Source organism: Rhinolophus ferrumequinum, chromosome X, assembly GCF_004115265.2.
Source record: "Rhinolophus ferrumequinum isolate MPI-CBG mRhiFer1 chromosome X, mRhiFer1_v1.p, whole genome shotgun sequence".
NCBI lineage: Eukaryota > Metazoa > Chordata > Mammalia > Chiroptera > Rhinolophidae > Rhinolophus > Rhinolophus ferrumequinum.
Genome location: NC_046284.1, coordinates 123,694,323 through 123,707,897, shown reverse-complemented (window position 1 = coordinate 123,707,897; position 13,575 = coordinate 123,694,323). Strand labels below are relative to the sequence as shown.

General features: G+C 54.8%; 1 protein-coding gene across 4 annotated transcripts in view; it reads left to right on the top strand.

Annotated features, from left to right (window-relative positions):
• Nucleotides 1-8,283: 8,283 nt before the first annotated feature.
• GYG2 (glycogenin 2) overlaps nt 8,284-13,575 on the top strand; it is a 34,360-nt gene continuing 29,068 nt past the window's right edge. For 3 of the 4 annotated variants that reach the window (XM_033118230.1, XM_033118065.1, XM_033117994.1), the window contains exons 1-2: nt 8,284-8,303; nt 11,217-11,358. In XM_033118230.1, coding sequence (XP_032974121.1) covers nt 8,297-8,303; nt 11,217-11,358 — 149 coding nt within the window. In that variant the 5' untranslated portion in view covers nt 8,284-8,296. Of the gene's footprint in view, nt 8,304-10,849; nt 10,869-11,216; nt 11,359-13,575 lie in introns of those variants that run through there. The other variant, XM_033118146.1, reaches the window with a different exon arrangement.

The following is a 13,575-nucleotide window of genomic DNA, read 5'->3' as shown; positions in this document are numbered from 1 at the left end:
GTTTTCGGCACCCCTGGCATTTATTAAATGGACACGTGGCAAAGTGAATGCATGAATCTGTCTTAGTTCAGGCGGCGGTATTAGAACACCACAAGCGACGGTGGACAGGGGTGCGGATGTGAGACAACGCACATGTATTTCTCACCGTTCTGGAGGCTGCAAGCCCAAGCTCAAGGTGCTGCCAGGTGATTCTCCTGGTGAGAACCTTGTTCCTGGCCCGGCGTCCTCACATGGTGGAGAGAGCGAGCGAGCGCGCGCTCTGGTCTCTTCTTCTTCTTCTGAGGACACTAATTGCATCGTGGGGACCCCACCCTCAGGACCCCATCTCACCCTAGTCCCTCCCCAAAGGCCCCACCTCCTAAAACCATCCCACCGGGCCGAGGGCATGAGCACGTGAATTTTGGGAGACCCAATTCAGTCCGCGGCATAATCTGTTATTCCGGCCACGGCCTCTGCCTCCATATTACAGAGGTTGTATTTCCTCTTATTTTTCTAGCCAAAGACCGTTGTGAGGACGTCGGTAGTAATATCAACAAATGTGGGGTTTTAAAAATGTATGTTAGGTAATAAAACGTGCTAACATTTGGAAACCTCCAGAAGACCCAGGCGTGATGGTACAACAGACTAAGTGAATAGAAGCTCTGTCTGAAGTTTACGATCAACCCATGGACTTCGAATGTAGAGGGTCTGGAAATGCACGGGTGGGGTTTCAGAGTCCTCAGTACTTTCCCTTAAAGAAACCGGTGACCACGTGTGGGTGTGGCTTCCAAGAATTCCACAACACTGTGAAAAGGCTTTTGAAGCACTCCCCCCTTTTCCACCTCCACGTCTGTGTGAGGCCAGCTTTTCTTCATTTGTTTCAACCGAAACCGTGTCTTCCCACGGAAGGAATATAGGAGCAGATGTGACACCTCAGGTCTCTTCTATTAAAGCCCAATCATTGAAGAGATTTGCAAACACCCAGAACAATGCTAGTCTTCCCCTCCCTTTTGCCCCCCTTTTTTTTTTTTGTTTGTTGCTTTGTTTGGGAAAATCTATTTATTTTTCCATTAAAATATGCTATTTATGTAAAAATGTAATGGGATTATTATTACTGTTATCCTTAAGCTTAGTCAATAAATATCTAAAATGTCGATGTTTAATTACTAATACAGAAAATATGGATATTTATAACCCACATAAACACAAGCTTTTTGGGGTTCCTAAGTAGTTTTTTTTCTTTTTTTTTTTTTGGAGTGTCAAGGGTTCTTGACACCTAAGTGAGAATTTCTGGTAGCTTGTATAAATTAGGATGCTTTTATGCTAAATTAACAGAAAGCTCAATTCAAAAAGCCTTAACACCATAGAAAATAGTATCACATAAGAAGAGCTACTGTATGGCGTCTGGGGTGGGTAATTTGAGGGTTCAATGGTATCCTCCAGTGGCCGGGTTCTCTGCATCACGTGATCCTACCTTTTACTGGACCTCGACGAGTGTCACTTATGGTGGAAGATAGCTGCTGTAGCTCCAGCCATCACAGCTTCATCCACCAACATCCAGAGGCAAAATTGGGATGATTTCTTCTTTTAAGAGTAAAGATTTCCTTTCAGAGGCCACCAGTCAAGTTCTCCTTTCTCATTCACACTCAGTGGGCCACACAGCCCCAAACTAAAATCCATCCATGAACTCAGGAGGAAAATCCTAGCTCTGTCGACCATGAGTGACAGAAAAGTGGGGGGTGGACACTGGCTGGTAACCAGTAGCAAGCGTGATAAATCATGTGCTTATTTTGTACCAAGTTGCTCGTAACTGTAGTTCTTCCTACATTGCAGGGTTAGTCTTGATGTAGGAATATTTCTGTGATCGTGTCTCACGAAACCAAAGAATGGAAGCACGGACCAAGGAGAGGCAAGGAGTTGCAAGAGAGGATAGTTTATTAAAAGTAAAGAGTCGCAGCTCTCAGAACGAGAGGGTGTCCCAACCGGGTTGCCCAGTGACTGAGGCAAAAGCTCTTATTTTTATCTTTCTTCGTCTGCTTGGAGAAGGGAGCTGGTGCCTTCTGATGGAGTTCGTCTATCAGGTTTGTCCTGTTTGCCCGCCCTAAAGGGACTAACAAACAGATTCCTATCTATCAGATCTGCTCCTTTGTCCAGCCAAAAAGGATTTATGAGATGATTTATTAACCTCAAGGTGCATTCTCCTATCTTTGTTCTGGAGTGAAGGAGCCATTCCAGAACCTGAAGTTTCAGGATATGGCTGCCTTTTGTTTATTCCACCAGGGACCTCCCTGTCTACCTAACAGCATGTTAACTAACCTGTCTCAGTCTTTATGGACATATAAAATACGGGTATATAATTGCAATCGTGACACGCACATGTATGTGGGCCTCTATATTGCCAATATTCCCTCCCGTTCTTTGCTTGTCTTTCAGGTTAATTCACAGAAACTGTGACACAAAAACGTGGCCCACAATCATATTGGTTGGCTTTTTTTTTTTTTTTTTTTTTGGTAGCTTCTGGGTTTGAAATCTGTCCCCTGAAAGGTCCTCTAACTTTCCAAGAATGTCGTTTCTGGTGTGTGACCGAAAGGCTCACGGTCTTCCAACGGCTCCCTAGGACAACGCAGACTTGCTTTGTCTTCTGCTGACCGCGCCCACGGGGAGCTCAGCGGGCGCCCCTGTCCACCCTTCCTGAGCTCAGCACACACAGGAGCCCAGCAACGCCCATGGCACGAGGCCTGCTCTGGCTTCATTAAAGCAGCTGCCCTTTGCCCCCAGGGACCAGGCAGGTTTGGCTTCAGAGCAGGAAGGAGTGGGTGGGAGGGGACAGGAAAGGGGGTGTGGGGTGGGGGGGCAGGGGACGGTGTCATATCTGGGGATTTTTGTGTTGGGAGACCCAGGCCCCTGCTCGGGCGTCCTGAACCTTCTCTGTAAACGCGTCTGCAGTTCCCCCCGCCCCCGCCCCACACAAGTGGACCTCCCACCCTCTGCAGGCCTCCCAGCTGCGGCTGCCCCCGTCCGTCTTGCCCAAATATCAGCAATCAAATATCAGTGCTTCCGAAGCTTGAGCGTCCCTGGGAGGGGGGCTTGTGAACACGGGGTACAGGCCCCCAGACTCAGGTTCCTGACGTGGGGGTGGGGGCCTGCGGGGTACGACGCAATTGCTTTTGTCACAATGTCCCAGGGGTTCTTCAGGCGGCCAGTTCAGGGCTGACCCGGGGCTCCCGTGGAAAGGAAGGGCTCGCAGCCAAACGCAGCTTGGGGTGAACCTGCCTGGCGTGAGCAGCCGGGTGGGTGGGTGGGAGGCGAGGACACGCGGGGGCGAGGCCAGGGGGCGGGGTTTCCTTCTTGCAGCCCTATCAATCAGCCGGCCCAATCGCCTGTTCTCCTGCGTCCCAAGGAAATGCAGACGTGGGGACAGCTGCTCCATCAGTGGACACTTGTAAGGACACGGCCGGTTTTCGGATGGCGTGGCGGTTTACCGCTGCCTGGGTTCCCAGGTGGTATCTAGGCTGTGCGTTTTCCTCCCAGACCAGCAAGGGAGGAACCGCAAACCGGGATCGTGGCCGCCTCATCGTCCAAACCCTCTGGGCCCAGGAACCGCCCCCTTCCCTGTGCGGCGTCTGTAGTTTGGAGACGCCGGGTCAACACTGGGGAGGGCGCTTCCCGGGCATGTGGCCGGCGGAGACCAGGGACGCAGTAGAAATCCTGCTGCTGGGACACCCCACAGTGCCCAGGACGCGCCCACCAAAGCCACCCTGGAGAAGCGAGTGCCCGGCCTGAGCCCGGCGTGACCTGACTTGGGCTCCTGGTAAGACGTGCGGTGTAAAGGAGCCCAGAGAGTTTTGCGCAGCTTGGATGGAGAGCTGGGTCTGCCAGGAGGGGGGAGGAAACTGGGGTGTGGGTAGGGGGGCAGCCCTCTGCCTGTCTAACCAGCTAAGCAACAGCTTGGAGAGAATCCACAGTGAGACTTCACTCCTCCCCGCCCCCCATGGTGTTCACGGGATTTCATCCTTGATGGTTCCAGGCAGAGACGGTTGTGGGGGGTGGAACGCTGCCCTGTCCCTTCTGGGGGCCTGGCAGAGGGTTCTGCTTCCTTCAGCCCTAAGCCGGCCCCGACCCAGAAGGTTCTCTCTTGCTCCAGGGCAGAGTTTCTCAGCCTGGACTGACTGTGCCCAAGGAGGCCGTTGAGCAATGTCTGCAGACATTGCTGGTTGTCACACTGGGGAGGGGGTGCTCCTGGCAACTGCTGGGTGGAGACCCGGGACGCTGCTCAATGTCCTACAGGGCCCAGGACGCCCCCATCAGAGAGTCACCCAGCTCTGAACGTCACTAGTGTCGTGGTAGGAATCCTGCTGGTGGGTCCCTTCTAATCGGTGGACAGGGCACCCACTGGGAACCTCACTTCCAGCCTCAGTAAAGGAGGCAGGAGCTGTCTGAGGCAGGTTTTAAATGGATTGCTTGTTGTCGGGACACTGTCCTAGGACCCATTCCCCATGGGGGGGCCGTGGCACGTGACACACACGATCACAGCACCCCAGTTTGCTCACCAGAGCAGAGCAGTGAGACGCCAAACGGAATGACCCAGTGGGAAGCGTGTGTGGGGGCATTTGGCAAATATTGGAGCCAACAATGAGACAAGCACAGACGCAGGAAACACCGCTTTCCTCTGGAAGTGAGCAACTGGGGGGGGCCCCCCCGAGCAGGGCTCAGATCAGAACGGACCCTTCCCACCTCACGACGTTCGTCCCCTTTCCGGTGGGCTGGGAGGGGGTGGAAAACCAGCCGCCGACAGCACAGGGATCTCCCCTGGGTATTTCTGAGAGCCTGGTGCTGCCCACAGATGGTTCAGAGGCTGCACGTGTTTCCAGGAGGCTTTAAGGGCCTCGATGAATCCTACTGATATCTCACACCTCCCCAGAAGGCTGCGCCCACTTCTAGACACCTGGACACAATTTCTTAACAGCTCTGAGTCCCGCTGGGACGCGGAGCTCAAAACACCGCAGGTATTTTTCCGCGAAGCTGATCGGTATCCATCAAAACTGCTGTCTGTATGGACAGGTGTGCGGAGAACCTGGGACGCCCCTCCTGCTCTGTGTCTCCCCCTTGCCACGTGTGGGAGCCCCGTTTTCTCCAAAGCAAGTGAGCCGGATGCTTTTCAGCTGCAAAGCCCTGCCCCTATTCCCACTGGGGTCCTGAGCTTATTATCTTAATCAGCTGAAATCCAGCAAAACCCTGCGCTGGGGGACCCAGAAAACTTTCCCAGTCAGACAGGAGTTGGAGGACAGCTACTATTATGTTATATTGTATAAGACCCGGTATTATATTATATTATATTACAGTACATTATATTATAAATTATATTATACCTGGTCTTATAGTAAAATAAGACCGGGTCTTATATTAATTTTTGCTCTGAAAGACACCTTAGAGCTGCTGGTCTGGCTAGGTCTTATTTTCGGGGAAACACGGTAGGGCCCACTACACCCATTCCTGGCGAGCTTTAGCCTTTGCGATGCCCTCTCGGCTGTTGCTAAATCTCTTTTCTCTCTATGCCGCACATTCTGAGTGGTTTTTTAGTTTTATGAAAATTTTGCATTTAAAATTTTTTTTATTTTTGCTCTTTAAAGATCTAATGTTAATCTTCAAAACCAAAAGACACAAATGAAGTAAAATAAAGCCTCTGGTCTCACTTCTTGAACCTTCATTGTGCTGGTTCTCAAAGTGGGAGATGTGGAACCCTAGGAGGGTTCCCTGCGGAGCGGGGGAGGTCCAAATCCTTTTCATAATCACACAAAGACCTCATTTTTCTTTTAAAAACTATGTTGGTGTTTTGCACAGATGAGGTAGAAGCGACATAGGGCGAACCTGCTGGGGCACTTGGCTGGTTTAGTGGGGACGTGACCCCCTGTGGCATTCTCCCCCCTGGCCCCCACGGGACATTTGCAGAGCAGGAAGCCCCGTTGTTCACTTCCTGCATAACAGGAATGTTGCATCTCTGTGTCGACATCGATCCCCCAGACCCTCGATCCCGCAGAACAATGACAACCTGTTGGATCAAGTTGGTCCACAGAGATGAACAAGTTCCTGAAACAATCGCCCACGGGTTTTCACACCTTCCTGGCAGCAGGCAAGGGTTGCCTCCTGCCTCAGGACCAGAAGGCCCATCTGGTTGAGTCTTGTCTCCCTCTACCACTCGCCATGGCTCACGTGTTCCCTGCCAGGCAGGCAGCATGAACTCCAACCTGGCATGCTTCTTCTGTCCCTTCCACGTGAGTGTCCCAGAGGCCCAGCCGTCCAGAGCAGTGTCCCTGGGTACCCACGTCCTTGCTCCTTCTCTTTCTCCATGTACTTTCAATTGCACGCGTATGCAGCTGGAGGTTACAAACTGGCAGCCCCAGGAGGCACAGCTGAGCAGCAGACCGCCATGGCCCGTCCAGTTCCGGACTGCAGATTGAACTACTTACCCACGTTTGACAATCGGGACAGTCCACGCAATGCCACGGGACTTCTCAGGACAAATGGTGGCCGCTATCAACTCAGGCTCTCATCCTGCCTGCTCCCCTGCGACTGGCTGCGATGAGGGCTTCCACCCAACTGCACAAGTGCCCCCAGGAATGGCTGGGCCCCTGAGCCTTACCCGACAGATCCCTGTGACTTGGGTCTTGGGGACCCTGAGCTAGATCCGGCATTGCCACAGGGACCCTCACAGGCGACTTATCCCCAGAACTGGGGCTTTTCAGAGTCAGGAGCGGCATGGATGCAAAAGGCTCAGGGGGGGCTGATTTTCATCTGAATCCACTTTAGCACTCACACCTGCGTGAATCCACACATCATTTATTCGTTCTACTCATTCCCTCATGCATGGGGTCACACATTTATGTATTCATTCATCTCAGTGACGCATGCATTTATTTACGCATTCATCCGCTCATGCGTGCGCGCCGTGACGCATTCCCTCATGCGTGGTTCCTTCCTTCCTTCATTCAGTCACGCGTGCGTTCACTCCCTCCTGCGTCGTCACTCGTGCATGTCCTCAGCATACAGTCGTGGAGTCAGGCCTGCAATCCCCAGCCGAGGCACCGCAGAGACTTTATGTATTTGCGTTTACTCTCTCCTGCGTTCACTCACTCAGGTCTCCATACATCCACGCACGCACGCGTTAGTCTTGCCTCCGCTCACTCTACTTTCAATAAGATCGCGCGCGTTCTGCTGGGTCCCAGGTGAAAGGTTTCCAGCGGGGCCTCCAGGCCAGGCCCTCGAGGCCTTTGCAAACATTTACTTTAGCGCGGGCTGGTTAAAGGTTAAATGTCCAAACCTAACAACCACAGACGCGTGGATTCGGCCGGGAGGGGGGCGCGAGGGGCAGAGGCGGGGCGCGGAATGTCCCGCAGCCAAGTCCCCCTCCCGGCTCTCTCCGGGGCCAGGCAGCGGGAGTCCGGCACCAGGCGGCGCGCGGGAGCGGCGGACCCGGCTGCGGCGCGGCGGTGGAGAGCCGGTCCCGCGGGGCTGGGCGGAGGCGGGACCCGCTTCCGGCGAGCGGCCAATCGCGGGGCGCGGGCCGCGGGGCCTCCCTGCGCTGGCCCGGGCCGGAGGCTGCCGGAGCGCGCAGGAGGTGCCGGGGGCGCACGGCTGCGGGGGGCGTGGGGGCCGCTTGGGCGCGGCTGGGGACCCGGGAGACGCGGTCGTGGAGGCTGCCCGAGTGCGGAGGAGGGGCGCGGTGCGGGCGTGGGGGTCGCAGAGGTGGAACCGAGCGGGAGGAGGTACCCGCGGGCGCTGGGCCAGGGTGGGGGCCCAGGCCGCCAGGAACGCAGGGGAGGGGCGGGGCGCAGCGGGGCGCAGCGGGGCGCAGCGGGCCGCGGAGGAGCGGGAGAGCCCAGCAGGGGGAAGAGACTACTTTGGAGCCAGGAGGTAGTGCTGGGCGCGGCGGGGTCGCTGATGACGCCGGGTGCTGGGGCCGGGAGGAGACGTGGGGCGCGGGGCTGAGCAGGGCGCAGCGCAGTCGCAGGTGAGCCTGGTGTGGCAGGGGGCGAGCGGAGCCCGGCAGGAAGCCGCAGGCTGTCCCCGAGCGCGGAGGAGGTGGCGTAGGGGGCAGGGGTCGTGGAGGGGGCCGGGGTTCCGCGGAGCCCAGGTGACACGGAGAGAGTCGTGGGCACTGGGCTGGACTGCAGCCACGGGTGTTGTCCGTAGGCCTGGAACTCTGCGCGGGCTCTCTGGAGACGACGGTTCTGCTAGGCCCGGCTGGAGGCCCGAGAGCCCACCCACCGCACCCAGGCGCACGGCCCCTCGCTGCCCGCCGCGCACGGAGCCTTGGACCATGCCGGGTGAGTCGGAGAAGGAAAGGCCCTTTGGCTCAGCCTCTGTTCCTGAGCTTAGTCTGCGCTGAGGGAGACCCCTGCTTTACCCCAAGATCACCCCAATCCCTCATCTCTCATTGTCTGCCTCTGTAGTGTCGCCCGGGGCTGCAGCGGGCTGGAGGGGGCTGGCCTCGCCAGGTGCGGTTGGAGATGAGGTGTGACAGCAGCTGGAAGGGGGCGTTAAGATCTCATCATTTTCCTGCTGTAAAAAGCAGCCCTGGGGATTTCGGTGGGTTCGTTCCTTGGCCTTGGCTTTGAACCGCCCCCACATTCTGACTGACTGCAGACAGACGGGGAGAGATTCGTGCCCCTAAAACTCTGGGAAGACAGTGCCTTGGGGACCTCCCGAGTTCAGACGTCAGGCATCGCTAGTTACCCCAATGAAGGTTTGGGGTCCATCCGGAAGCAGGGCAGCAGGCTTGTGATGGGTAGCAGCCTGGCGTGGATCTTGGGCAAAGCCCGGTCCCCGTGGGCTCAAAATCTTTCCCGTGTGCCTGTCCCTGGGTTTTGTGGGCATCCGACTTGGACAGTTGGCTCCAGAGGTGTGGATATATGGCCATGGAATTGTTGCACCAACCGGTGAAAGAGATGCCTGCCCTGTTTGCATCCTTGAGGGACGCCCCCGCCTCTTGGGCCAGACCGGATCTGATCATTTATGAGCACATTAAAAAAACAAACAAACAAAGAACCGGTTGCTTTTTATTCAGAGCAGCGGGCGATTTGATACATCTGCCAGCGGCTTCCATGCTGTTTTCGTCCTCTCCCGCCTTAGAAAGGGGACTTGTTGGGGCGGAAAGGGCTGTATTCCTGAGAAGACTCCGCTCCGAGCCGAAGCAGAGAAAGCTCTCTGTTCCACCGGGCTGTTGGAGCTCTCTAGAATGAAAAACCACATTTCCCCAAAGCCGGTGGGCCCCATATAATGGCAGCATTCAACCCCAGATAGCCAGACACATTTCCATCAGCCCTGGAACGTGCTAGAAGACCCCATGTGGGTATTCAGCAGTTTGCAGGGAACAAAAACAGCTTTGAGTACCGGGGAGGAGAGAAGAGGAAGGCAGTGTGTTATTTCGGGGGGTGGGGTGGCTGGAAGACGCGTTGGGTGGAGGACAGGCAAGGAACAGAAATAAACATTTCTCCCAGCTGTGTTTTACAAGCGTCAGCCACCGCCGTCTTCAGGCTGAACTCGCTTTTGCGAAAATATCTTTTTTTTTTTTTTGGACCCGTGTTTCGAGTCCAGTGGCAAGTGCTCTTTACGGTTTCCCACTCCGCCTCGTTTTATCTTAGGCAGCGTTGTAAAGAAACCCCCATGTCCAAGTACAGTCTCCTTCTGAGGTCTTGGGGTCAGGGCTCCAACCATTGAGTTCTGGAGGGACACCTCACAGGTCAGCCCCTGTGACAACCCCCATTCATTGTCACAGGTCCTTTTATGTCCTTATCAGGAGCTGCAGAACCAGGATTTGCAGGGACCAATGTTTGATCCCTTTTTCATTTCTTCTGGATTCCACCCAGTACCTTGATGCAGGATAATTTGGCTGCACCATCTTTTCTGGATGGCCGGCCGTCAGCAGGGTGGTCTGTTCTGGGCCTGGGTGGTTTGTTCTTGTGACCATGAGCTCTCCTGAGGACCCCCCACGCCCCTTTGTTCTCATCCGGGACTGCTACTGGGACATCTCCACCTGGATGTCGCCCCTAGATGGATAGATGGATAGATAGATGGACAGACAATAGATAGGTAGATGATAGATACTAGATATCTTTTGAGCTGCAGGCTTGATTCTGAAGTTTACTATTCATAAACTTCACAGGTCACAGTGGAGGTACCAGGAGTTCTCATAACTTCTTAATCCAGGGGAAAACAAGGGGAAAAAAACCACCCAGCACCAACGTGTAGACAGGCAGCTGTTGGAAACAGCGTGTTTGGGATTTTACCCCCGTGGAATGTAAAGGTCATGGCTGACGCCCCCAGGGCGACAGACCTGCCGCCACCCATGTCATGTTATATTTAGCCCGTCTGTGGGCCTGGCTTGCAGTGCGCCCCCGGGAGGGCCTGGGGCCTGGAGGGGGTGTGCCTCTGGAGAACTGAGGTCTGTGTGTTCTGGCCACGGGCTGCGTGCTGGGACTCTTAATTTCTGCAGACAGCCCGGTGGCCTGTCCAAGAGCCGGGCTGCTTTATGCATGGTCTTTCCCCGGGCAACAAGCTCTTGGGGGCCCGGGAATTAAGCTGTTGAATACTCCCTGTCAAAGGTGACGCCCTCAGTGCTCAGTCCGATTTGAAGTGGCCGTAAATTAGACCTGCCTGCGGGGTTTCGTCCTCTCCTGGTGAGACATGAGGAAACTGAGAACATTGTGGTGGATGAAACCATGGATTTGCCTTCTCCCACGGCCTTGGATCCGTAGGTCCTCAAGCTGAAGTCATTCCAGCTGGTTTGTGCAGAATCGAAGGGGTTTGGCCGCTTCTTCACAGAGAACGTTGGAGTGGGGTGGGCTTCCTCGTCATAACTCAGATAACCTGACTCTTCCTTCCACCTTTTGGTTTGTTTTCACCTACGATTCAAATATTGGGGGTGTGTTTTTGAAACTCGAGAGCAAAAGAAAAGGGGGGTGGCCCATAGCTGTGTGTGTCTGCTGTGTGGTAGCACCAGGACTTTTTCATCGTGCTCTGGTTGGCTCAGCCTCATGTCTGGGGTTGTCTCGCACGTGTGTGTGTGATGTGTGTGTTTAAATGAAAGGATGGAAGTGAACTGTCCCCTGTGCACGTGTGTGAACACCAGGAGTTACTCCATCCGAGTTGGGAAGCTTAGGAACAGGGGTGACCGTCATCCCAGAATCCCTTCAGATCCGCTCGGAGCGTAACCCTGGTGTTTGTGTTCCTACCCGCAGTGTCTGACCAGGCGTTTGTGACACTGGCCACCAATGACATGTACTGCCAGGGGGCCCTGGTCCTGGGGCAGTCCCTGAGGAACCAGAGGGCGACCAGGAAGCTCGTGGTGCTGATCACTCTGCAGGTGTCCAGCCTGCTCAGGTAAGACCCGGAGACGCACCTGTGCCCCGCGCGCTCCTCCCCCTGGAGAAGCAAGCTCCCCGGGGCTCTCGGTGGTTTCGGGACTTGTTCACGGGCCTGGACCACCGACAGTCTTGGTGGGCGTCTGACGCCTGTGAACGGCCCTCAGGTCATTGTTCACGGAGGGACTCTGTGATGGGAGCGGTCACCGTCACAGAGGACACAGTGTGTCTGGAGAACGCTCATTGTCTCCGCGTCGGAGATCCACAAGTCAGTTTCGGGGGGAGGAGACTTTGAAAGGTAACGCTCATGAACTACGGGAAGGATTTAAGCCCGAAAGGTGTCACCTGATATTAGGCTCCATAGAGCCTTCCGATGTGTGGGCAAGGATCCCACTTCCTGGTGAGGAGACGTCTTCCTGTCGGATTTCTCCCTGTGACCACGTGTACAGCTATTTCTGGGTGGCCGTGCAGGGCTGTCCTGTTCTTCACGTCCAGTGTGTCTCTTGATGGCTCTGAAAAGGCCAGGCTGGATGTGGGGAGGTCGCAGATAGGAGTTGTAACCACCAGGAGGCTGGCCGTGCGTGAGTTAGGTGATAGATAAAGAGCAGAGTTGGCATGCCGCCCAGGTCCCCTGCGTCCCAAGAGGTGGAACTCCTGGACAGCCTGATGGCTCTGCCCGTGCTCCTACGTGGCGCTCCTGTCAGCTCCTTACGACTCATTTAGAGCTGCGCTCTGCCACCTGCCACCATGATGTCATATTGTATGTTGACCTGAGGTCATCGGGAGTAGGTTTGAGGGTGTGAGAAAGGAGACGGGCGACCCCAGTGTGGGGGAAGCACAGGGGTACAGCAGCAGCCCAGGCTAAGTGGGGCTCCCCGTTGGCACCTGGTCGTTTCACACTGCAGGAGACACAGCGTCCGTAGAGGGAAGTGCTGGGAGGTCGGCACAGACGGAGAAGGGGGGTCCTGCCCTGACGGGTCCGTGCCCTCTGTCCTGGGGAAAGCAGGGTGCTTGTGGGGTGACCTGATTCAGTGTCTTGCTCGGCATGGCTCGGCTTGAAGTCGCCAGGCAGCTTTGAGGTGACGAGGGTCACAGGGGATACCCTCCTGAGATTCAGTGATGTGGACAGACCCCAAACCCTCAGCGTTCCACAGAATGACAGCGAGTCAGTCACAGCCTTGGGTGGGGAGCCTCCCGTTGGCAGAGACGGGCGGTTACGGAGAATGGCGTTCGTTCCCTCAGGAGACCAGTCATTTCTTCTGGATGCTCCCAGGGGACCGAAGGGACCTCGGTTTTGCCGACCGTTTGCAGGGGTCACCCTAGCGGAGGAAACGAGGGAGCAAAAGCCGAGTGTTAGGAGGAAATAACAGGAGAAGCTGTCAGCATTTACCTTGTTTTCCTGCCTTTTGGTCTATTCAAGATGAACTTTACAATACTTGGAAAGAACATTGAGAAACGCTGAGAAGGGTTCGTTGTTGCAGAACGAGCTGAGCGTTTCTGGGACACGTTACATGTTTCGCAGTCAGTGGGAGGGCTGAGGCATTGTGCCCTCTGGGACACGCAGAACAGTGGAAGACAGTGACCTGTGACCAAAAGTGACCACGCTTGCGGGCGGTGTGGTACAAGGGTGGAACGGGGGAGGTGATGTTTCTGTAGGGTCACAAACCCAGGAGCGTGTGCGCCTAGCTTCAACCAAAGTGTATTCATGAAATGGAACTCTGCTTCTAGGAATTTATTTTAGGAAAACCAGCAGCGCTAAAGAAAAGCACTGTGCTATTTGTGGTGACACAGAGCCCCACCCCACGGTCATTATACAACCATGAGGACGCCACGGATTCTTAAATAATTGGGCCAAAAGCAGGGGACAAATTGGTGATGAAATAGCACTGGCTTAGAGATAGAGTTACTTTGCATGCTGCAAAACACACAAGCGCAAATGTGGACAGAATACAAGAAAAAAAATGACACAAGGGTGTAAAAGGTAGACATCGGTCCAGTAACAGGAGTTTCATTTAAAAAAAAAAAAGAGGGAATGGAATAGAAGGAAATAACTCGCATCATATTTCAGCTCCGACAAAGGACGTTAGATTGAGAGTGTTCCCTGAGTATTCAGTAGAACGAATAACTAAAGTTGAAATGTTGATACGAAGGGGGAGCGTTTCAGAGCATCAAGAATGAAGGAAGCATTCATTCTTGAATAAATGCATTTCACTGTCGATCTGGTTGAGACAGTCGA